Source organism: Eutrema salsugineum, unplaced genomic scaffold (genome assembly GCF_000478725.1).
Source record: "Eutrema salsugineum unplaced genomic scaffold, Eutsalg1_0 scaffold_9, whole genome shotgun sequence".
NCBI lineage: Eukaryota > Viridiplantae > Streptophyta > Magnoliopsida > Brassicales > Brassicaceae > Eutrema > Eutrema salsugineum.
Window position 1 is genome coordinate 10,626,732 of NW_006256342.1, and position 23,811 is coordinate 10,650,542.

At 36.8% G+C, this 23,811-nt stretch overlaps 1 protein-coding gene and 1 long non-coding RNA gene across 2 annotated transcripts; one reads left to right on the top strand and one right to left on the bottom strand.

Moving 5' to 3' along the window:
• The first annotated feature begins 3,901 nt into the window (after positions 1–3,901).
• LOC18008650 (ubiquitin carboxyl-terminal hydrolase 2) lies at positions 3,902–6,528 on the top strand. Its single transcript, XM_006391466.2, has 5 exons — positions 3,902–4,084; positions 4,726–4,772; positions 5,258–5,304; positions 5,464–5,566; positions 5,653–6,528. The coding sequence occupies exons 1-5, from the start codon at positions 4,054–4,056 to the stop codon at positions 6,412–6,414; spliced, it is 990 nt and encodes a 329-aa protein (XP_006391528.1). The 5' UTR covers positions 3,902–4,053; the 3' UTR covers positions 6,415–6,528.
• Positions 6,529–8,758: 2,230 nt separating this feature from the next.
• Positions 8,759–9,943, bottom strand: LOC112086712. Its single transcript, XR_002899582.1, has 3 exons — positions 9,469–9,943; positions 9,219–9,351; positions 8,759–9,018 (listed from the first exon to the last, which is right to left on the bottom strand). It is a non-coding gene; the product is annotated as an uncharacterized LOC112086712 (long non-coding RNA).
• Between the last annotated feature and the right edge of the window lie 13,868 nt (positions 9,944–23,811).

Genomic DNA, 23,811 nt, shown 5'->3' on the forward strand with positions numbered 1-23,811 from the left:
GACCGCCAAAGTAATGGCCATTGGTTTGCTGTCGGTAAACTTTCGACACAAATGATCGTCGGTAAATTGTCGGAAAATGTTTCATCGGTTTGGTGTTAGTAATTTTCCGACACTATTCCGATGACTATTATCTGTTAAAATATTTTCATGACTTTCCGAAGGAAGTGAATTTCTGACGAGCTGTAACCGACAGACATATTTTCGTTGCAAATCTGTCGGAAAAGATCTTTTTCGACGGCTTTCCTATGGATTTAGCCATCGGAAATGAGCTGCTTTCTTGTATGCAAACCTTTCAGATGGGAAAAAAAAATCTTTCAAATGTGTTGATATTGGAATTCGCACACGGAATCTGGCCCATAAAAGTCCAGTTTATTTAGGTTAAAATAAAAAAAAATTATTGGGTTCACTTTTAAGGGTGAACCACTTTATTCACCTCCTCTTATTTTAACCAATATGAATATGACATCTAATACTATATTTAAATAGAAATACAAAATTTAAATTAAACAAATTAAAAATATATATGAAAAATATTAAATGTTGTTCGGTTAAAATCCATTCAAGGTATTAACTGTTGTCTTAACAAGTTTGTTTGTATAGATAGAAAGTATATCATTCAAATTAATTAATTAGGATTATATCTTTTTATATATATATATATATATGTGTGTGTGTTCTATGTATACTGAAAGAGATATGAGAGTTAATACAGTTCTTCTAATTCTATGTCTCTCATCATATAATCAGTTTGAGCCCTAGTGAACGTCTAACGGAGTCACATGTTTCTTACTGTTTTTTAATTTTTTAAAAATAATTTAGATAAATTTAATCAAAATATTTTAAATTTAGTGGTAAAAAAAAGTTACCTCCAACTAATTTTTTTTTCTTTATTTATAAAATTATGCCCTCAACCAATTTTTTTTAGATCTGCCTACCAATACTTTACCAGTAACCTTGAATAAAACCATGCCGTAAAAAGCCCGTCATTCCGAGAAGTTCATAGAATTTGAAGCCAGCTCTCACTGAAACACGAATCCAAAGATAATAATACAAATTCAATGGTTAGAGAGTTAATTCAATAATAACAAATAAATAAAATAGAGAAATGGACGAACAAATAGAGGGATCAACTTTCTTGTTGTATTTCTGTTCAATTCTTAATTATATTTTGTATTATCCATAAGTTACCAATAAACATGAATACTTTTTCAATTCAAATTGTCATTTAATTAGGTCCTGTGTGAAAGCGTAGTCTGAAATCGAAGTCTGAAATCGAATTTCTTCTAATCTTGCAACTAAAACATGTGAGTTTATCTTTATTTATTTATTTATTATTTATTATTAATTGTAAAGATTATATTACTAATTTCCAATTTTTAATAGAATTACAAAGATAACAAAAAGTGGAAAAGACCAAAAACAACGTGCAAGACAAGAAAAACAATATAATAAAACAATCTGAAAAAGAATCAATAGAGGAGATACGCAAGGAGCAACCTGCAGGAAAGGAAAGCTTTGAAGTCTAAAACTTCGCTGATATTGCCACGAGATACATGTTGTAAGGCCGTCCTCAAAACCTAAAAAACTCAAAGCCTATAGGTTCACCACGAGCTAAGAAGACTCTCATTAAGACAAACGAGCAACCTGCGTTCTGAGACCACTGGCAGGTAGAAATTAGTGTATCCTGCACTCGAGAACTAAAATAGCAAACACGAAAAGCACCTCGCCGAAGCCAAAACCACCAAATACCTGCCCCCAAGACAAAGTCCACAAGAGACAGTTGCAAAAGGACCTCATCCCAAGCATTGCCACCTATATAACAAACTAAAACCTTTTTGAATACAGGCACAAAAGCTTGAAGACGATCTTGACACTGCCGCACGCTGCTGAACACCAACAAGAGACTTCATGCCACCCGGAAGAGAATACGGTCAGAGAACCCCTCCACCAAGGAGACTCTTCTCTGAGCCACGTCGTCTATCACCCTCCGCCGAAGAGAACTCGCCGCTGTGTCAAGCAACCAATCACTCTCGCCGGCTAAAACAGAAAAAGAGATAGAGCAACGAAACAGCCCACAGGCGGACAAGGTGGATAACGCTGGCCATCAGAAGCGCTGCACCACCATCACCGCAACCCCAAAGACACTGTTGGGGTTACGCCGCTAACAAGGGAGATCCACTAGAGAAGACGAACGAAAGCGAGCCAAAATGAGTCACCCAGAAGAGAAAATAAAAAGCAAAGGAAGGAGAGCGGTGGGGCGGCGCCGGCTCTGTGGAAGCCACCGGCCACCGCCCCAGATCGACAATGGAGAAGGGATGCGGCTAGGGCGAATTCAGAGAAGGAGTTGAGAGAAAGAAACAAAACGCTGTCTGTTTTTTCAATTCCATTTTAAAATCTTTCAAAGGCATAATATATGTCTTGATCATGGGTCGAATCATGGCACGGTGTAGAATATAAGAGTGAAGAGTTTGTCCATTGTTTTGGATTGTAGATATATATCTTATACTTCAAAGAACAATGAAATGTCACATCGTGTTTTAACTATGTTGACCCAAATTCTTAAAATTTTGGTTTTAGTCTTTTAGATATGTTCTTTAATCCAATTACAAATCACAAATATGTTATTTTCACCTCTTATTCTAATACTTTTTATTGAAAAGAATCACAAAAACATGATTTTTTCATTGAAAAGTCTTGACTAATGATTTTTTTTTTGTTTATTGTGTTTGTCCATTACTTTTTGATATTGTCTTTGTGTTCTTTTTTTTCACAAAATGAACACAAAATGAAAAAAAAAAAAATAAAGAAAAGAAAGATCATACATGTACTCACAAACAGAAATTTGATGTGTTAAAAATACCCTTTTTCTCTCTCTTCCTTTCCTCTCCCCTCTCTCTAAAAGTAAAGTAGATCTCGTCTGGTTTGTTTCCGGCGCCGGTGGCTCCCTCAGCGCCGGCGTCGAACTTTCTCCTTTAGATCTTCATCGTCGGCGAGTGATTCTGAGCGTAACGACGATTGCGGGTTGGCCTTCTTCTCCGGCAGCATCGCGGTGTGGTTAAGTCAGATCTGGTTGCTCGTTGGTGGCTTCTCATCATCGGTCAGAGAGATCTCCTCTGTCTCTTGCTGTTTGAGGACTGCGGCGGGAGCGAGACTGCTTCTTTCCTGGCTCGATCGTTGGTGCTCGAAGCTCCATGGGCGGCGGAAGTCCAGATCTGACCCTGGTGGGTTTGTGCGCTGCTTGTGGTTGTGGGATTAGCTGTGGATCTCAGTCCTAGATGGCTATTCTCGGATCTCGGAGGCGGATGGTTGCCTGAGCCAACAGCTGTCATCCTCTGCCGAGTTTGTGTTTTCCCACCCACCGGATTGAAGCTGGTTGACCCGGGAAAAGCTTGATGGTGGGTTGCTGAAGATGGAGACTGACTTTTGCGTTCTTTCTTCTTGCTAGGTAGGGGAGTTGAGAGATAGGGTCGCGGTGGTCGCTACTCTGGTCCTTTTCGGGAGAAAAGCTTCGGGTATAGCAGGAGGTTGTCTTCAGCCGGCGGCTGGATCCGCTAACTCCGGTCAAGAGCTTGGCGGCACCCTTCTTGCTTCAAAGGAGTAGTTCTTGTTAGCGCCGGACATGGATGGCCGTTTAGTGTCACCGTTGTACCGCCTATTCGTTGATCTCCTGTTCCGGTGTACTTTGTCGATTCGGGTTTTTCTTTTTTTGTAACCGTTTAGGTCCGTTAAGGTCTACTTCGCAAGCCCATTTTGAGTAGATTTATAAAATCATATTTAATTTAAAAAAAAAAAAAAAAAGAAAGATCATACGATCGGATTAGAAACCCACTAGGCTTAACCCGGAAAACAACAAATAAAACAATTAAAAAGAAACACGATAAAAGACTATTTAAAAAAGAAAATAAAATAAAATTTGGCAAGGTAGTGAAAAAAGCGAACTTTAAACCCTAATACCCAAATCGGATTCACGAAAGCGATCTCGAGCATCCCAAATCCGTCTCTCAACTTCTGTTTCCCCTTCGATTCGAGCAAGCATTCTAAAGTCGTTTCGTCATGTCTTGGTGCACAATTGAGTCAGATCCCGGTACTTTTGTTCTCCCCAAATTGGTTTATCTCTCTTCTGATAGATTATATGGAGAGTAATCGGGTTGGGTTTGTGCCTAAACTGAGTCTCAATTCATTGAGTGGTATAACTAGAACTTGAATTCGATGCTTTTATATGCTAAATCCTAGTTTCTATTTTCCATATATTTTGTTGGTTTGATGAAAAAGTTTGCAATATTATGTTTCCTCGTGTTGTTTTTTTTCGCGTTGTGAGGAGATTTGTGAATATCTGAATGGGCCTGTGTGTGTTTGTGTTTGGTACTAGATTGGAGTATTATTCATGGTTTTAAGGTTATTTTAGCTGGTTCTGTTGGTATTTGCAATTTATGTTCCTAGTGCTGTTCTTACTCACGCCTTGAGTCTATTTGTGTGGGTTTGGTACATTATAAAAGATGGAAGCTTTATCGCAAACTTTGAAAGTTCTTGAGTTTAATTGAACGGTCTAAGGCTGTTTTTGTTTGTTTATTGATATTTGAAGAGACAGATAGTACTTTTAGATGATTCATATCCGGCTTGAAAGATATTTGGGCACATTGTACCTGTCTTTAGTTTTGTTTATTGATATTGTGTGGTGTGAGTCTTAGTGTTTCGCTTATATATTTGTATATATCTATACAACAGGTGTGTTTACAGAGCTTATTCAGCAGATGCAAGTCAAAGGAGTGCAGGTAATATACTCTTGTGTAGTGTATCTGTCTTAATCTTCATTTGTTGGTGGTGTAGAGCAATGCATATTCTTGCATGGTCAAAGAAATTTTCTTCTTGTTGTATTGGAACATAAAGGTAGACTAAGATATTAGGAGAATGGTTTGCTTTATCGAGTCTTATCCATCGCTTAAGAATCTCAGGAATATAAGTATAGGAAACGGGCAATGCAATGAATGTTGAAGTTGCTATATATAATGTAAAGTCAGTAAACTCTATCCTGAAGAAAGTAGGAACTTTCTCATTCGTTAGTTACCTTCTGAATTAAGTATCTATGTTATTTCATGTCTGTTCTGTCCTATATCTATATCCGTACTCGTTCCTTTTGGGTGTCCAAATGCATCCTGAACAGATGAAGTTGGCTATTGCTATGATTTCTTGCGTAAGCTTTCACCACTTAGTATATAATTTTGCACAAACTTTTGATATTGATTCTCTTAACTTATAGGTTGAAGAGTTGTATTCCCTGGATCTTGATTCTCTCAATAACCTCAGGTGAGTAGTTGCATCGAAAACTAGCCCCTTGTGAAGTTTCTGTACTCGTTTTCAATGGATGGCATGGAACCCCCCCCCCCCCCCCCCCACATTTTTACTTTAATGTTATATCTATGCCCTTATTAATATATGCTTTTCAACCATGTGGCTACCTCGTAGACCTGTCTACGGTTTGATTTTTCTTTTCAAATGGCAAGCTGGGGTAAAAGATGATCGTCCAACAATCCAAGATCCAGTTTCTAACCTTTTCTTCGCAAACCAGGTGAATATTATATACAAAAGCATAAGATTTTGATTAAATGGTTCTTCTTTTTCAATCTTAATCTCAAACGTTGTATACTTCTATAGGTCATTAACAATGCCTGTGCAACTCAAGCGATCCTATCTATCCTCTTGAACTCTCCAGAGGTTGACATTGGTCCTGAATTATCGGCGCTGAAAGAATTCACCAAGAACTTTCCATCTGACCTTAAGGGTTTGGCTATCAACAACAGCGAGGCGATACGGACTGCTCACAACAGTTTCGCGAGGCCTGAACCATTTGTCCCAGAGGAACAGAAAGCTGCGACAAAAGACGATGACGTCTACCATTTCATAAGCTACATACCTGTGGATGGAGTCTTGTACGAGCTTGATGGTCTCAAGGAAGGACCTATCAGTCTTGGTCCATGCCCCGGTGACCAAAGTGGTATCGAATGGCTGCAAATGGTTCAACCGGTCATCCAAGAACGGATTGAGAGGTACTCACAGAGCGAGATTAGGTTCAATCTTTTGGCTGTGATCAAAAACAGGAAAGATATCTACACGGCAGAGCTCAAGGAGCTACAAAAGCAGAGGGAACAACTTCAGCAGGAGTTGGCTGGTATGGACAAAAGCAGTGCAGAATCACTTGAACTGTTGATTAGTGAGGTGAAGAGTGGGATCGAGGCTGTGAGTGATAAGATTGTAATGGAGGAAGAGAAGTTCATGAAATGGAGAACCGAGAACATTAGGAGGAAGCACAACTACATTCCGTTTTTGTTCAACTTCCTCAAACTTCTTGCTGAGAAGAAACAGTTGAAACCTCTTATCGAGAAGGCCAAGAAACAGAAAACAGAAACCTCCTCTTGAGAAACCAGGACTTGTTTGTCGGTCTTGCCAAAGCATTTGATACTCTCTCTCGTTGTTAAGTCTTTTGTATTCTGATTTTTATCACAAGAAATAGATTCTCTAGATTTAGTTGAATCCCAATGGTTTTCTTACCTTCCGCTTTTAAATCCAAAACTCTGTAGATGAAGGTTATCAATGGTGAAAATCTTCAAAAACTTATGTCAATTGAATAAGAAGGAAACAGAATAAGAAAGCAGACAACTGATCTTTGATTTCGTTAGCTATTATACTTTAGCAACGGAGATCGAAGGTCCTTAGACATGTAACGTTTTAAAACTCAAACTCATCTGACAAGCTTTCGGGTAAGAAAGAAAAGTGGCTTCTTTTTGCCAAAGATCGCCAATATGATCTTATCATTTGATTCTAGAGCTTTTCACCACATCCTGGATATGTTACTTCAATTTACTTTGGGCAACAAAACATGGGAGTTTGAAACTTGGAGGACGTCTTAGTTTGAGTTGTGTCTTCTATGCTCACAGTTATTATAGTTGATCAGCTGCTGCAAACTTCTACGGGTTGTTCCATCAAATTATGTAATATATTTTAATCAATGCAAGACGGGTTAAATGGATGGATTAATCAAACATGAAGAACAATTGTCTTATTATGTTTGAATAACGCAGCTTTGGAAAGTCCACTACAAGACGTAAGTAATATTATGTTGTTCGAATCAAAACAAAATCCACATCTATACAACTTTAATTTGTAAAAAAGAAATTATCTACCAATTCAATAAATTATTCTTTTCCACTATACAAAAAACAATTATGTATATTACTGTAATAAAAAAGCTGTTGATTAGAATCTAGTACTACTTTATTTCATTGGTTTTTCTTACTCTACATCTTTGATAGTAGCATTAGGGACAAAAATTAAACTCCCACGATATTTAGAAGATAATTAGAGTTATTTTAATTAATATTATCTGCGCGTACGCGCGGATTGTATCTATTATTTTTTATTTATTAATTTAGTTCGAAAAATTTAGTAAAAGTAATTTAGAATAGAAAATAGAAATAGCTGTAATTCTTTTTGTTAAAGTGATGTGAAAATGAATGTTAACTCTACTCTTTTTTTGTGTGTGGAAAGTAGCTAATTCACATATTGTATACGAAGGAATATGTAATTATGCAATTGTATGGTCTTTGTTAGTTAGATGCTTAATTTGTACTTGCTTACATTAGCGCATAACTACCATATGTTTTCCATACAGAAAAGACGATCATATGTGATTCTCTGTTCCTCTGTTTTTTAGTTTGCACTCTTTCTTCAAATTGTAGCTAGGTTTATCAAACGGTTGTGCCTCTCCTTAAAATATTATGAAAGAAGAAGTAACAATACTTTGTTGAACAATACATACATTTTATAATTCGTATGCATTGTCATGGGAAATAAAATAATCAAAGTTAAAATGTTGCTAAAGAGACTAATTAAGATGTTTGAGTTTCCAGTGTAGACTTTGCACATTACTCGATGAATCCGTCTCTCTGATTTAAGAGCGTCTTACCCAAGTCTGTGGTAGGTCATAGATGCTTAATTTGATGGCCCTTATATAATCGATCATATAAGAATTGTAAGAAAACACTCAAGAGAGCGAAGAAATGACAAAATCATGTGAATACTCATCCAATCAGTTTTAGGATAAGAGAACCATACATTGCTCTAATGGACTTCATCTTGATATAAACTTCCACTCTCAATTGTATAGCAAGGTTTATTCAACTTGTATCCCGCATGTTTTGATTGAGAAGACCATTGTCTATGTTACAGCAGTAGATGACCATACCTTTAAAACTCATTTCACACAGCATATATATTGTTCATTGAAACCATTTTACCCTCTTTCCCCATGGTTTTGCCTACCAGCGAAAATCAATTCATACATAAATTTGTAACCATCTTTCAAGTTTGTTGTTTTTTTCCCCAAATTTGTAATTCATAGTTTGTTTAAAGCCCTAAAAACCAACTCAAAATATGAGGGAAAAAGATTTGAAAATATCATTATAACCAAACATAAAATAAACTCTCATCACAAAATGAAATCTCACAAAATAGATCCTTCTATGATATACACTTCCCACTCTTGGTTTTTTGTTTGTCCACTGCGGTGAGACTTTAAATACAATCTCCTGTCTGAGGAAAAATAGTTAGAGTGTAGATACGGAAACGATAATGAGATGAACTATTACCCTTTTACTTCATGGTCACAAAACTGTGAAATTAAATATTTGCAAAGATGCAGCCAAATTAGCAAGATTTAAACACCTATTCCGAGAGGCCTTATATCGCCACAAATCATCTAAATCCTATTGGGAAATGGAAACAGATTATTAGTATATGACAAACTAATCAGCCATATATGCCAGATTTTGTCGTATATGAATGATACTATATATATATATATGTATGTATACCAATGATCCTCTTTGCCTAAACTCTTGACTCTCTTATTCCTTGTCGACTTTTTTTTCCTTATTCCTTGTCATCTCTGTCACTTGATTCTCATGTATCTAAGGAATCAACCATTTACTATGACCATGCAACTGGGGCATCTTTGCTTCTTTGCTGAAAGTTGAAAACAGATATGAAAGGTTTTAGAGATAGAAACGTTGAAGACTACGATTCTGATTTTTTGTTCACTTTGAATCTTTTACTTGATGCTTGAGGAGTTGTGTTTTGTGCAGAAATGGATAGTTTTTGTTAAAGATAAGCCGAGATTATGTTCATATAGACGAAAATACTTAATTAAGAGAAAGAAAGATTACACAAATATCATTCTTCTGCAGCTAATATCCTGGGACAGGAAGACAATGAAATTTTGCTTGACGGGCAATGTCAGGGAAGCTTGTATATCTCTTTCGCCAGCCTTCATTGAAATGTTTCCTCAAGCTGGTGAAGCTTTTCATAAACCAAAACATATTTTGTGATTTTGCATCAAAGAATCGACAAATCTCCTTAAGTTAAAACAACCGACCATTAATATAACATAAGAAAGAAGAAAAAGTCAGCGCAAACCTTGTCAATCGTTGGGTTTCGATGGTTCTTCATCTAAAGCGTAAGGAGAGTGGAGGTGATGCGACGTCGCGAACCTTAAACCGTTTATTTTTTCACCATAAAATTAGCACAAATCCATTTCTGAAAAGTTTGAATCCGCAGCTCTTAGAGCTCAACTTCATGAAGTGGTTTTATCTTCGGAATAAAGAATTGGAGAAGCATAATGAGTTTTAGCTTCGTTATGAAATGTGGGGAGTAAGGTAAGAGTTGGATTCCGCCGTAGACTGGAATCTCCATTATATAGTAGACGTAACTGGGAGGATGAAGAGGTTTTGAAACTTGCTCAGCAGTTTCAATTTCAACATATTGGGCATTTACAGAAGAAGGTGGATGAGTAATATGAGGTATGTGGGGGTGCTTTAAGACAGAAGCTGGTTTGTAACGGCATATGAGTTGGAGAAGGGAGGAAGAGGAGTCGTTTCAGGATGGCGTAGGTAACGAAGGAGGCTAGAAAATTAGATGGATAGCTATGATTTGGGTTTAATGGTTGGGATGGTATTTAAACTTGGTTTGGGTTTTCTTGGGTTGGGCTTTCTTAGTTTGGGCTTTTGTTTTGGGCCTGTATCAATTCAACGTTTATTAGAGGTGTGTGTTATCTCTATTTGGATTGTTTTTTCATTTAATTAATGGGTTGTTATCTTTACTTGGATTGTTTTGTCATTTAATTAATGGGTTGTATTCTTTAAATTGAGGTGGGTTTTATAAATATTTGAGAAGTGATGTTGTATACGTGGATTAGCAAACTGTATATGACGTGTGGCTTTGCAATGATGTTATTGGTTGATTATTTTCCTGTATTTTTTGGCTGACGTGGATGGCCTCAGAGGCCAAGGAATTCAGCTCCTTTTATATAAAGGAGATACACAATCCATAATTAGGTAAATAACAAAAATTGTTTAAAAGTTAGGAAAATAACAAAGAGAAAAGAAAAATATTGTACAATAGTTGTTTTCCGCCTTAGGATACTTCATCTGATAATTAAAACTGTTCATTAGATAGTACTATTTATCTAATACTTAGTTCACTGGGTAGTTTATCTCATAAAACTCTATTCGAATTCGGTTGAAATGATTCAATGTACAAAGTTTTTTAAAGTCATCTAATTTTGATTAACAATGGATTTTATGAAAGATTTAAAATCTTAATTGAATAACACCAAACTACAAAATTTCTTAAGAATGATTTATAATAAAATTAATCCTATAACACTACATTTTTAAACATAATTTAGAATCATTAGTTGAATAATGTACACTGGTTTGAGGTTGGATTTAAATCCTATTAATTATGATTCTGTCTACTATTATTGGTTTGTATATCGTTCATATAAAGTTCTAGTGATTTAAGCGAAGTTTGTTTTGCTTTACTTGGACTAAAAAAACAGAGGGGAATTCGTGTAGGTTAATGATCTCTTGGTGTTGTGTTGCAGTACGAACCAAATCATCTGAGCTGAGAAAGCTAATTGTGCAAACCAGAGAAGATGTGGAAAGGCCAAGGAGAGGAATGCAATCTTCTACATTAGTTTCAAAAGCAGTGGCGGTCAAGACTACAATGCTATCGTAAGGAAAAGAACGGTTGAAACGCCAGAGCATATGTCGCTTGAAGTCAAGTGTTTGATGTGAAAGCCAACCATTATGTATTATTATTAAGGATCTTATTGGTCTAAATCCTTCTTCAGATGGTCGTATTTGCTTATATGTTTTGCTTGATGTTTTGCTTGCCAGGGATAATGACTTTTAATTCCATTTTAGTTATATATCTATTGTGGGTTAACTCAATTAATTTTGAATAAAAATGCATCGGCTTTTGTCGTATATCTCTTTGTGGGATTATTATATCTTTTTGCTTGCATCTCTACGTTGAAAAAGTAAAGAATAACATCTCTACGCTGAATAAGTAAAGAATAACAGTTATGCATGTAGAAAGAAAGAAGTTAGGTGTCAACGTGCTAAAAAACCTTAACTTAAGTATCCATGTGTTCAATAAGTTACTGTAATTTCTGCACTATAAATAAGAGGTCTGGGTGTTGCATAAAAACAAACCAAGTCCTTAATCGAGTTTGAGAGAAAGTTTGAGAGTCTATGTAATGCTTATGTGTTTAATATAAATTAAATATTCCTTTTGTATAATCATCTCTTCCATTCTCTAAATAACTTTTTAAATATATCTTTGAACTTAGAAAACCTTCTTTATGGTTTCACCCACTATGTCTGTATTTTTGGTATCAGAACCATGACAGTCTAAGCCTTAGCTCTTATCTCTCCAACGGATAATATGTCTACGAGTTGTTTTCATCTACAAATTAGTCTGGAAAGTATGCTCTATGGTTGCTTTTTAGTGGATCCTCCAAATTAGAAATTTTACATAGCTAAGAAAAAAGAATTTTAAGGGAAAACTCATAAAATCATATTATCTCGGTTATCAAGCTAAAACATCTTATGCAGGATTCTTCAAATATTTTTAACGCTTAATAAAAAGAAGAAAAACTCTTGATTTGATATTAGGGCCCCCTTGATATTACTCTAAGGATAGATAAGAAATTAAACATTCTCTGGTCTCATTATTCATCATGGAAAGTTCTTTAAACTCTATCCCTTTCAGAAAATCAACCTCTAGCAAAATAGATTATCTATATGAAATAAAATACATGAATGAAGATAGCAAAATCCCAATTACTCATTCCTAAAACATCAAGCAATACGAGAGGATGTCAAAAAAATTCTATGCACTAAATGTGTTATTGGGATTTTGCTATCTTCACTCACGTATTCTATTTCATATAGATAATCTAGTTTGCTAGAGGTTGGTTTTCTGAAAGGATTTGGGTTTAAAGAACTTTCCATGATGAATAATGAGACCAGAGGCCAAGACACAATGCTTTATTTCTTATCTATCTGTAGTGTAATATCAAAGCAAGAGGTTGTTTTCCTTTATATTAAGCGCTTAGAATATTTGAAGAATCTCGCATAAGATGTTTTAGCTTGATAACCGAAGCAATACTTTGTTGTCTGAAGCCTCAATATTCTTTGCCTTATGATGTTATGAGTTTTCTCTTAAACTTTTTCTATCTTAGCTATGTAGGATTTCTAATGTGGAGGATCCACTAAGTGGCAACCACAGAGCATATTTTCCATATTAGTTCTTAGATGAAAACAACTCGTAGACATATTACCCCTTGGGGGTGATAAGAGCTAAAGCTTAGATTGCCATGGCTCTGATACTAAAATAACAGACACATTGTGGATACAACCATAAAAGAGGTTTTCTAAAATCAATAATATATTTAAAAGTTTATTTAAAGTATAGAAAAGATGATTATACAAAGGGGATATCTACCTGTTAAAAAGACCATCTATATTAATCTCACCTAACTCGAATTGTTTTATGTCTGAAAACGAATCTAGTGCTGCTGAGTTATGTGATTCTTAGCTTTTTCTGTTAGATTGGGTTTAATTTCTAATTGTAGAATCTCTTTTTTGGCTTTGTGATCCTGAAAACGTTCATCTCAATAAATGAGATTACATGATAGGTAATTTAAAAAAAAAAACTTAGAAGACGGTTTAATTAAATACAGGTCACTAGCTAAAGTAAGATCTTATTTCATAAATATGTGTTTCAAGATAAGGAGCAAATGAGGCATATATGTAAAGGTGAATGAATACATACTGTTGGTAATCAATTCCTCATGGCATGTAGAGTCGTGAGGTCTGTCGGGCTGGCAAAGACACCAGAAACTCTCAGAAACGGGCACTAAACCGCATATACCAAGAGATATTAACAAAATCCACAAGATTCATTTTCTCTAATAGTATAATTAAAACTGTACTCATGTTGCTTCCTTCACAAGTAAAAAAAAGGGTTTGGCTATTGAGGAAAAGTCGAACAAATTAATAAACCAATCTTCCCAGCTGTAGAGTCTAACGTGAACTGATTGCTCCCTGAGAAGTTCAGAGTTAGATCTGGGCATCTACCTAAGAAAAAACTCTCTTCTATAAAGATTATAATATGAATCATCAAATCAAAATACAAGACCCAGAGAAAAAGGTTGTTGAGCTTTAGGGTTAGGTTTCGTTCTTGCAGAAGAGCCACAAAAATTGAGTTTATTAAAACCCTAGAAAGAATTATTGATGTTTGAAAAAATCCCAACAAACCACATCTCGTACTGTTGGTCGGCTGCGAAGCATGACAGGACCGCTACCGCAAAAACAGAGGCAATGAAGGTGAGGAAGAAACAAGTAGTCTTGACCAAAACACACGATTTCTGTTCGGGTTTATAGACAGATTCAACATGTTGTTAGCACTGTGTTTCCTTGGAGCTCACTCAATAGGATTAACATAGAGGTGAAGGGTTGATGTATGAGAAACTTACCACTAGGTTGATGTTTTGGTACGCAGAAAACTTGTGTGGTACTGTTGAAGCACACATATGATGTATATGAATGCAATTTCTACAGAGAAAATCTGATAATCTGTAAAGAAATTACATATACAACTCAATAAAAATAATAAAATGATTAAACCGATATAGGAATTAAGAAGATTTGCAGAATCAAACCTCTTTTCTTAATTATGTAAGCGCTCGTATGTGACGGTTGCATGGCGTTCCAAATCCTAGGATAAGAGTGCAACTAGACTGTCTTGCATCACCTAAATGTAAGTTTGGATTTAGGCTAGATCTATATGTTTGACAATGGATAAACATAATGAGATGTGCGTGAACGTAAAGTAAAGAGACACAGAGATTTGTTAACGGGGTTCAGCGAATCTACTTCCCCGGGACCTCGTCCAAAAACCATCAACTAGAAAAGATCGCAAATTACAATTGCTATATGGTATCTGGCACACAACCTTGCCTACCACTCTTTTCTACGTGGATATGGGAAACGGTGTCAAGCACGCATACTTGACTACTACCGGCCTCGCCAGTTTCCACTATGGTAAACGGGGCAGCTATGTTTTCTCCACTCTGCAGTTTCCACACAAATACCACCAACAGATCTCTCTATGTGTCTGGTAGGACTACGCCACACACACACTTATGTGTGTCACACAATAGAACCCTAGGCGTGTAAGTTGTTTTGTCACAGCCTCGTCCTATTTAACCTCTTCAAGTGCAGAAACCATAAGCTTTCCAAGCCCACGTCATCATCAGCCCATGGCTGTAAGTTCGAGTTATATCGAGCCTACATGACTTCTCTTATGGACCTGAAGCCCACGTGGCCCTTTTCCTTTTTACTTGGATCTTCTCAATAATACTTCAATACCTCATCACACTTCATAACGTGCATATTCCTCTTCTCTTCCTGTTGTATCACAACCGTACACATCTCTGTAACAACACTTTCACACATTCAGATCTTGTATAACACACGAAAAACTTCTGTCCTTTCATTCTCCCCCTTTTTATTTGAGTGAGTCAACTCAAGCCTATTAGTGGACACAACCACAACACAACAACCAGCAGCTACACAGCGGATTAACTTTAAATAGCAGTCTCCCCCTGCATCATTGCTTCACATTTTCCCCCTGCTTGAGTGCACACTCATATAAAAATAACCTTGGAACACGTCTTCAATACCGTTTCATCAGCCCTGTTCCAGCAGCCTCTTTTGTATTATCAGCTTACTCTGTGTATGATTCAGCTCAACTCAGCTCATGTAAGATTACAACCATGCGTCATCACTTGATTGATTGCATCAGTATGCAGTCTTCCTCTCCTTTTAGTTTAGTTTTTCATTCAAGCAACCTGTCACAACAACCACGTATATGTCTCCCCCTACCTGAATGCATAACTAAGTTATAATATCTCTTGTTTCTCCCTCTAAATCTGCTTCCATTCCAGCTTGTGTTTCAACATCCAAATGGAACGCTTGCATGGCTGAGACATATCATCATCGTTTTCTCATAGCTCTACTTCAATAGCATTGAATTCTTAAGATCTGCAACGTAAAACAATGAGAACTCTGAATCTCTAACATCAGTCACTTCACTTCTATCTTTGCACATGTCTTCCTTTTGGAGCACAAACCATTTCTTGTTCTTTCCATGATACAATAATGTTCAGTACTCCACCTGAAGCTCGAGCTTCTTGCTATGCCTTGTTTTTTCACCAGTCTTGTGGCTTCTTCTCAAACCTGCACCAAATCAGATTAAGATCTCTACCAAGAACATTCTTACATACCCGAGAGTAGCCTTTTCTTTGGGCGTTTAAACCTTAGTTTTCAGACTTGTTGAATATTAGAATAATCAACCCAACATAAAAAATATACCGCTGTCGCCAATAGAAGAAGGATCTGAGTCTGTCGTACGCCCAGAAAAATCTATTTCTGATGTGGTATCTGTTCTAGGCTCAGTTTAAAAATTGATAAAAGTGCCCAACAGCTTCTAACCAGAACAGGCACTCTTTAATCTTCTGCTGCCCTATATGACTTCAACAGAACGTCCATGTTACATCCAAGATCCAAATGAGCTCTCCTTTGGCCAAAAAATAGTTTCATATGTCCAGAATACTCCTGCAAAGATTCAGCTCAAAAAGATTTTGTTTGACAGTTCAAACACAATTTCACGTAATATTGGTCATAGCGTTTTCTGTGCAGACCGGTCTCAGAATTTCTTGAATAAACCTTAGAATAGCCGTTGATATCTCGATCCCACCGTTGATTCTTAAGAATACAGTTCCAAGTAGCTTACCAACCAGTTTCAGCCCAATCAGAACAGCTTTGATCCTCCAAACACAGCTCTAAGATGATCTGACAGTCATGTCTTTTTCTTCTACTTGTAAACTCCCACGAGCAACCTTAAAACGAGCCATTGTTATGCTTGAATCCTGCATATTCTCTTAACAATGCTTGGTTTTTTCTCACTTTTGCAGACATAACACGAAACTCCAATACTTGTCTCCTGGCAATTCTTTTCTATCACATCAGTTGCATGTATCAAACACTTCCTTCAGCAGACACATGATCCTCATACAAACTCCTTCAGATTTTAAGAGATAGAACAGCATCAGGTTCTTGAATCTCAATTGTGACGACCCAACTCTCAACTACAAGACACTTCAGCTTCCTGGGTTACAACTTAATCGGAGTTACCCAACTCTGAGTTTTCTACCTCAGATTGATCCCAACCAACATCTCCCGGCAGATATCATTTAAACTAACCTTGCAGAACTGAACCGGAGTTACACAGCTCTGATACCAATGTAAGTTTGGATTTAGGCTAAATCTTTATGTTTGACGATGGGTAAACATAATGAGATGTGCATGAACGAAAAGTAAAGAGACACAGAGATTTGTTAACAGGGTTCAGCGAACCTACATTCCCGGGACCTCCTTCAGAAATAATCCACTAGAAAAGATTGCAAATTAGAATTGCTATATGGTATCTAGCACACAACTGTGCCTACAACTCTTTTCTACATGGATACAGAAAACCGTACTATCAAGCACGCATATTTGACTACCACCGGTAGCACCTGTTCAGCTATGCCTACTCCGACTCTGCAGTTTCCACACAAATACCACCAACATATCTCTCTATCTGTCTGGTGGGATGACGCCATACACACACCTGTGTGCGTCACACAATAGAACCCTAGACACGTAAGTTGTTTTGTCACGTCCTCATCCTATTTAACATCAAGTGCAGAAACCTTAAGCTTCCCAAGCCCACGTCATCATCAGCCTGTCGCTTTAAGTTAGAGTTATATCGAGCCCACATGACTTCTCTTATGGACCCAAAGCCCACGTGGCCCTTCTCTTTTTTTTACTTGGATCTTGACTCCAATACCTCATCACACTTCATAACGTGTCTTCATATTCCTCTTCTCTTCGTGTTGTATCACAACCGTACACATCTCTGTAACAACACTTTCACACATTCAGATCTTGTGTAACACACGAATAACTTCTGTCCTTTCACTAAGAACAGAATCTGACTAACGATATTTTTGTGTTGTATTCTCATACTCCTATAAAGAAGAAGAGATAATAAGAGAGAGATCGTTATATTTTTTATGTGTATGTTCTGTGTGTATGGAATGTGAAGATAAAGACATGGTTTTATATCTTCAAAAACGAAACTAAAAATCATGCCATAAAGGAGTCATTATCATCACGCATCAAATGCCATAAGAGCATCTCCAATGGTTTCTTCATTTAAAAATGAAGTTTTAGGGTTTAGGGTTTAAAAATGAAACCATTGGAGAAAAGTTTTCTTCAAAAAAAATATTTTAAGCATATTCCATCTCTATTTTATTATTAATTGCTAAAAAGGTCTTCATAAAAAGTTAAAGATACATTTTGTAAATAAAAAAGTTCACCTTCAAAAAATGAAGAAATGAATAGTATTTCTTCAAATATGAAGGAACACTGTTCATTTATTCATTTTGAATGTGAAATTGAAGCATCATTAGAGAATATTTTTTCATTTTTATCTTCAAAATGAAGAAAAATGTAAAATTTGAAGGACAATTGGAGATGGTCTAATGGAGACTTAATTCATCATGAGAGTAAATAGAGAAGATATTTTTGTTTAATTTGTTTCAAACAAAACAATATACTTCAAAATAGTCTTCTTTTATTGTGTTTATGATTTTTTTGGTCTATGAAATAAGTTAATACATAATAGACATAAAATCTAATTAACAAATTGAAGCCTAAATTCAAATCCAATGTGCTCATATATCTTATTCATTATCATCCAGTCAGTATCTTTTCGGCTTATGAGTCCAAAGACCCATTTTTTATTAACACTCATTTATTTTTTTACAAATATGAATGAAGCCCAATTGCTTATAAAAGTTGATCCACCAGGATGAACATTCTCGACAAGATATCTTCAACTCTCATCAATATCCGATTTAAGAGCATCTCCAACCCTGAACCCCTCCTTGGAGTTTATAGGGATTTTTAAAAATTGTTTTTTTTTTAAACAATGACGAACCCCATGATTTTTGGCACCTCCAACCCTGAACTCTTCTTTCGGGTTCTTAGAAATAAAATATAATTTTTAAAAATTATTATTTGTAAATTTAGTTTATTTGGGAAGTAATTTAAAAAACTATATTACATAAAACCATATTTATGTAGCATGACATGAATTTTTAAAATACAAAATATAGAAAATTTGATAAAAAAACATACAAAATACAAATACAAAAATCACTAAACATTTAATTGTAATGTTGAGTTGTTCCAAATTTATGTCATATATGCTCAACTAAATCAGCTTTCAAACGTTGATGGATTTGTTTATCAGGAACTTGATTTCGAGTGCCAATCATATTGCCCAGATTTGTGGGCATATCTGTTGAATACGTCATATCAACTTGTGAAGTTTTGCTTCCTTCTCTTTGTTCGAATTCTGATAAATTATATTGATTGTTGCCATCTTGTTCATCTTCTACTATCATATTTTGTATTATGATACATGCTCTCATAATCTTGCCTATTTTTTTCTTATCCCAATTAAGAGCTGAATTTTTAACAATAGCAAATCGTGCTTGCAAGACTCCAAAAGCTATTTCGACATTTTTTCGTGCAGATTCTTGGCATGTAGCAAATAAGACCATCTCCTACCCTACTCCATTTCCACCTCCAAACTCCATTAACCAACCCTACTCCATTTCCACCTTCAAAATGGAGATATGAACAGTATGCCTTTATATATGGAGTGACACTATTCATCACTTCCATTTTAAAGTAAAACCTTTTTTATTTATAATTTGATTCCTCACCTATTATATGTTATCAGATTAGTCTTAAACAAAACTTTGTTATTTTTTACATATGAATTTTATTATAAATACTAAAACAAGTTATTTAGATTATAATTTTTTTAAAAACAACCATAAGAAATATATAAATAGAAAATACAATGACAAAAAAATTTCAAAATTAAAATACATAAAAATAGAAAAATACAATAACAAATTAACTTTAAAATTACAAATATATAAAATAGATAAAACACAACAACAAATTAGTAATTTGGTAAACCACTTCCAGATGCACCAAGATCAATAAAATATTATCCAAATGAAGGACCTGGAGGAGTAACTTCTTCATATTGTTGTTGATCAACCCGTTTTTGTAAAATCCGTCTTTGTTCAGCTTCAATACATGCACAGATATTTGGATCTTGTATGGAACTCAAGTCTCTAAGTAAAATTTTGTTTTCTTCCTTGAATTTCTTCAGTGCATAATTCTTATTTTGAATTTTTAGATGGTATTGTTTTTGTGCACTTGTCTTCTTCAATTGCTCCACAAGTTGCCTATTTTCTTCTTCTAAAGTGTTGATGACAAGAGATGTTTGATCATCATTTTTTCTCTTCAATTTGGATTTTTTAACTCCGATTGGTCGCTGAGAAGGAGATCCACCAATAATATCATCATCGTCATCTAAGTTCAAAGAACAGGAGGACAAACCTGGAAATCCTTGTATAGTATCAAGTGTAGGATTTTTTGACTTTGAAGATGTGTACCTAAAACCACTTAGGTTTGAGACTCTTCTAGCATGGAGGACACCATCTTTGAATTTTTTCAGTTTTCTTGATAATGTTCCAAATATGATCAAATTTCCAAGCTTTTTTGAACTTTGGATCTTCTGCTAGCATTAATTTGGCTTGATTGAACTACATATCATTTTCGTTTGAAGCACCACTTGGACGTCTATTTTCACATTGTTTGATGCATGTATGTAGTTTATTTGTTGCTCTCTCTATAGTTTGAACATGGCATTGAATAGATTTTTTTGTACGCTCACTCCAAGTTGAATTTTTTCCTCTCTCATAAGCTTCCACCACCCAAGACCAAAATATATCTGATATTTGATAAACACCTTTGATTGGATTTTGAGAAATTTCCATATACACTTGACATAAAAACTTGTTTTCTTCTTGAGAATATCCACAAGAACGAACAGACATTTTTTATCAAGTATAAATATGAAGGAATAATTTAATATTGTATATGAGAGTAGAGAACTATGCTCATATTTATAGATGCTTGAAGAATAAATCCTCATATTTATTATTCCAACTACATAAATAAAGTTATATTAAAATTTCACATTCATCTCAAACTACACGTAAAGGATAGAAAATTTCTTACATAACTTGAATAAAATTGACTATCCAACTACACAAAGAGCTTTACATTTAATTATCACATTTATATCAGTCTAACTACACATATTGAATAAATGACCCATAAATTTTCTTTTCAACCACACATACTATTAGATTGCATATGCATTAAATGTATACCTACATCTACAAAAAATGTAGAAAAATCTAAAATTAAGCAAGATTCATCAGATTAAGCTACACAACAAGAAGCATGTAGAAAATATTTAGAACATGCATTTGGAGTTCTTCAATCGCGTTTTGCTATTGTGAAAGGTCCAGTTTGTTTTTGGCGAAAGAATGGGCTACATGATATAATGACTACATGTGTAATTTTACATTACATGATAATCGAAGATGAACATGATCTTGATGCTCCGACTGAAGTTGGAATAGAAGCTTCACCTCCAGAGGTTCAATTGGCAGAGGATGATAATATTTGATTCCAAGAGTTTCTTGCTCGATTTAGAGAAATCAAAGATAAAAAAGCTTATTTTTACTTCGAAATGCATTAATTGATCATTTGTGGGAAAATATAGGGTTTAATGCAAAAAAAAACCCATTACCTTTATTTTCTTTTGCAAGAATGACTCTCACCTTTAAAAAATGCAGGTCAATCCCTTAACCTCAAAAGTTATCCGCAAAACAACCCTTCTGTCAAATAAATGTTATATTGATAACGAATTTTTAAAACTCAGCGTTTTAACTATCATAGTTTTCCAAACTACCAAGTAGGCGCTGGACGCGGAAGAGGAGAGCCGCGTAGCAACACTTGGGTAAGGAGGATCACTAACAGTGCAATGCCGAACCCTAGGAGCAAAACTCGCAGTTAAAATGGCAGCAGGATAACTCCAGAGCGCGGTGAATCTCAAAGACCTCACCCCTACCGAGCCGAAGGAGGGAACCGAGCCAAACGGCACGGCAGAACCCACAAATCCGCCCCGACGAGGCGATAGTACCAAGCGCGACAGGCGAGGCGAACCCGAAGAGCGATCTGAGCCGAGGCAAAGGATCAATATGATTATAGGTGGATCCCAGTATTACCAAGACACAGTGTCCTCTATCAAAGCCTATCAGCGTCGAGCCGAAGCAAAAAAGAATTGGACCGAACCGACCGATCTCCCAAACACAGTAATCTCTTTTGCCGAGGAAGAAACAGGAAGGATAGATAGACCACACACCGATCCACTGGTGATCGAACTGACAATCAGAGACCATGACGTAGCAAGAGTACTCATCGACACCGGGAGCTCGGTGGATGTTATCTTTAGAGAGACACTTAGAAGGATGGGAATCGACCTCTCCGAGGTGACGGCTGTCCCTAAGCCTCTAACCGGATTTTCAGGAGAAACAACAATGACTATGGGCACAATCAGACTCCCCGTGGTGGCTGGTGGAGTCACTAAGATCCTCGAATTCTCTGTCGCCGACCACGCAGCGATCTACAACGTGATCATGGGGACTCCATGGATAATCACGATGAGAGCAATCCCTTCCACCTATCACCTCTGCATCAAGTTCCCGACTCCAACAGGCATCAAAACAATTTGGGGAAATCAGAAGGAGTCACGAATGTGTTTCCTGACGGAGCACAAATTGAGGAGCTTTGTTACCTATGCACGCACAGACGTGGATCGCAAGAAGCTGAAGACGGATCGAGAGCCTGCGAACGAGCTCTCCAAACTCTTATAGCAATTACAGATCACGGAGAGCCGAGAAACATGCACTGAGCCAGTATGTGATGCGGTGGACTCGGTGTGCATAGATGAAGCGCATCCAGAGAGGTGCGTCAAGATCGGAGCCAAGCTGGGAGAACCTCTGAAGAACGAACTCCTCTCCTTCCTCAAGGAGAATATCAACACTTTTGCCTGGACCGCGGAGGACATGCCAGGCATAAGTATCAACGTGACCTGTCACGAGTTAAACGTAGACCCGACCTTTAAACCAATCAAGCAGAAAAGGAGGAAGCTCGGCCCTGAACGAGCTAGAGCTGTCAACGACGAAGTAGAAAGGCTGCTCAAAGTAGGGTCGATCGCTGAGGTGAAATATCCGGACTGTCTCGCAAACCCAGTTGTAGTGAAGAAGAAAAATGGCAAGTGGCGAGTCTGCGTAGACTTCACAGATCTCAACAAGGCGTGCCCAAAAGACAGTTTCCCTCTACCGCATATCGACCGACTCGTCGAAGCTACAGCAGGAAACAGGTTGCTGACATTCATGGACGCATTTTCAGGTTACAACCAAATCCTGATGCATACTGACGACAGAGAAGAAACAGTGTTCATAACCGACCGCGGAATATATTGCTATAAAGTCATGCCGTTCGGACTCAAAAACGCTGGGGAAACATATCAACGGCTCGTCAATAAGATGTTCGAAGATCAGCTTAGAAAAACCAAGGAGGTGAATATCAACGATATGCTGGTCAAATCACTCGAAGAAAAAGACCATATCACGCACCTACGGGAATACTTCGAGCAACTGAACAGGCACAACATGAAACTAAATCCGGCAAAGTGTAGATTTGCGGTCACCTCGGAAGAGTTTCTCGGCTATTTGGTAACACACCGAGGCATTGAAGCAAACCCCAAGCAGATCAAGACGTTAATCGAGATGCCTTCTCCAAGAATGAATCGAGAAGTTCAAAGGCTCACAGGAAGAGTCGCTGCACTAAACCGATTCATCTCGCGATCTACCGACAAGTGTCTCTCTTTCTATGATATCCTCCGAGGAAATAGGAAGTTCGAGTGGGACGAGCGATGCGAAGCAGGTTTCCAGGAGTTGAAGAACTATTTAGCAAGTCCGCCGGTCTTGGCGAAACCAGTTGAGGGAGAACCCCTCTTCCTTTACATCGCTGTATCTGCTACGGCTGTAAGCGGAGTGTCAATAAGAGAAGAGCGGTCTGAACAAAAACCCATCTTCTATATCAGTCAGACATTGACCAATGCCGAGACTCGTTACCCACAGATTGAGAAGGTTGCCCTAGCCGTCGTAGTATCGGCTCGCAAGCTGCATTCTTATTTTCAATCACATTCGATTATTGTGCTCACAGCCCTTCCGCTGCGCTCGATTCTGCACAGCCCGAGCCAGTCTAGGCGGCTCGCAAAACGGACAATCGATTTAAGCGAGTGAGATATCGAGTATCGGAATAGGTCGTCCGCAAAATCCCAGGTGTTCGCAGA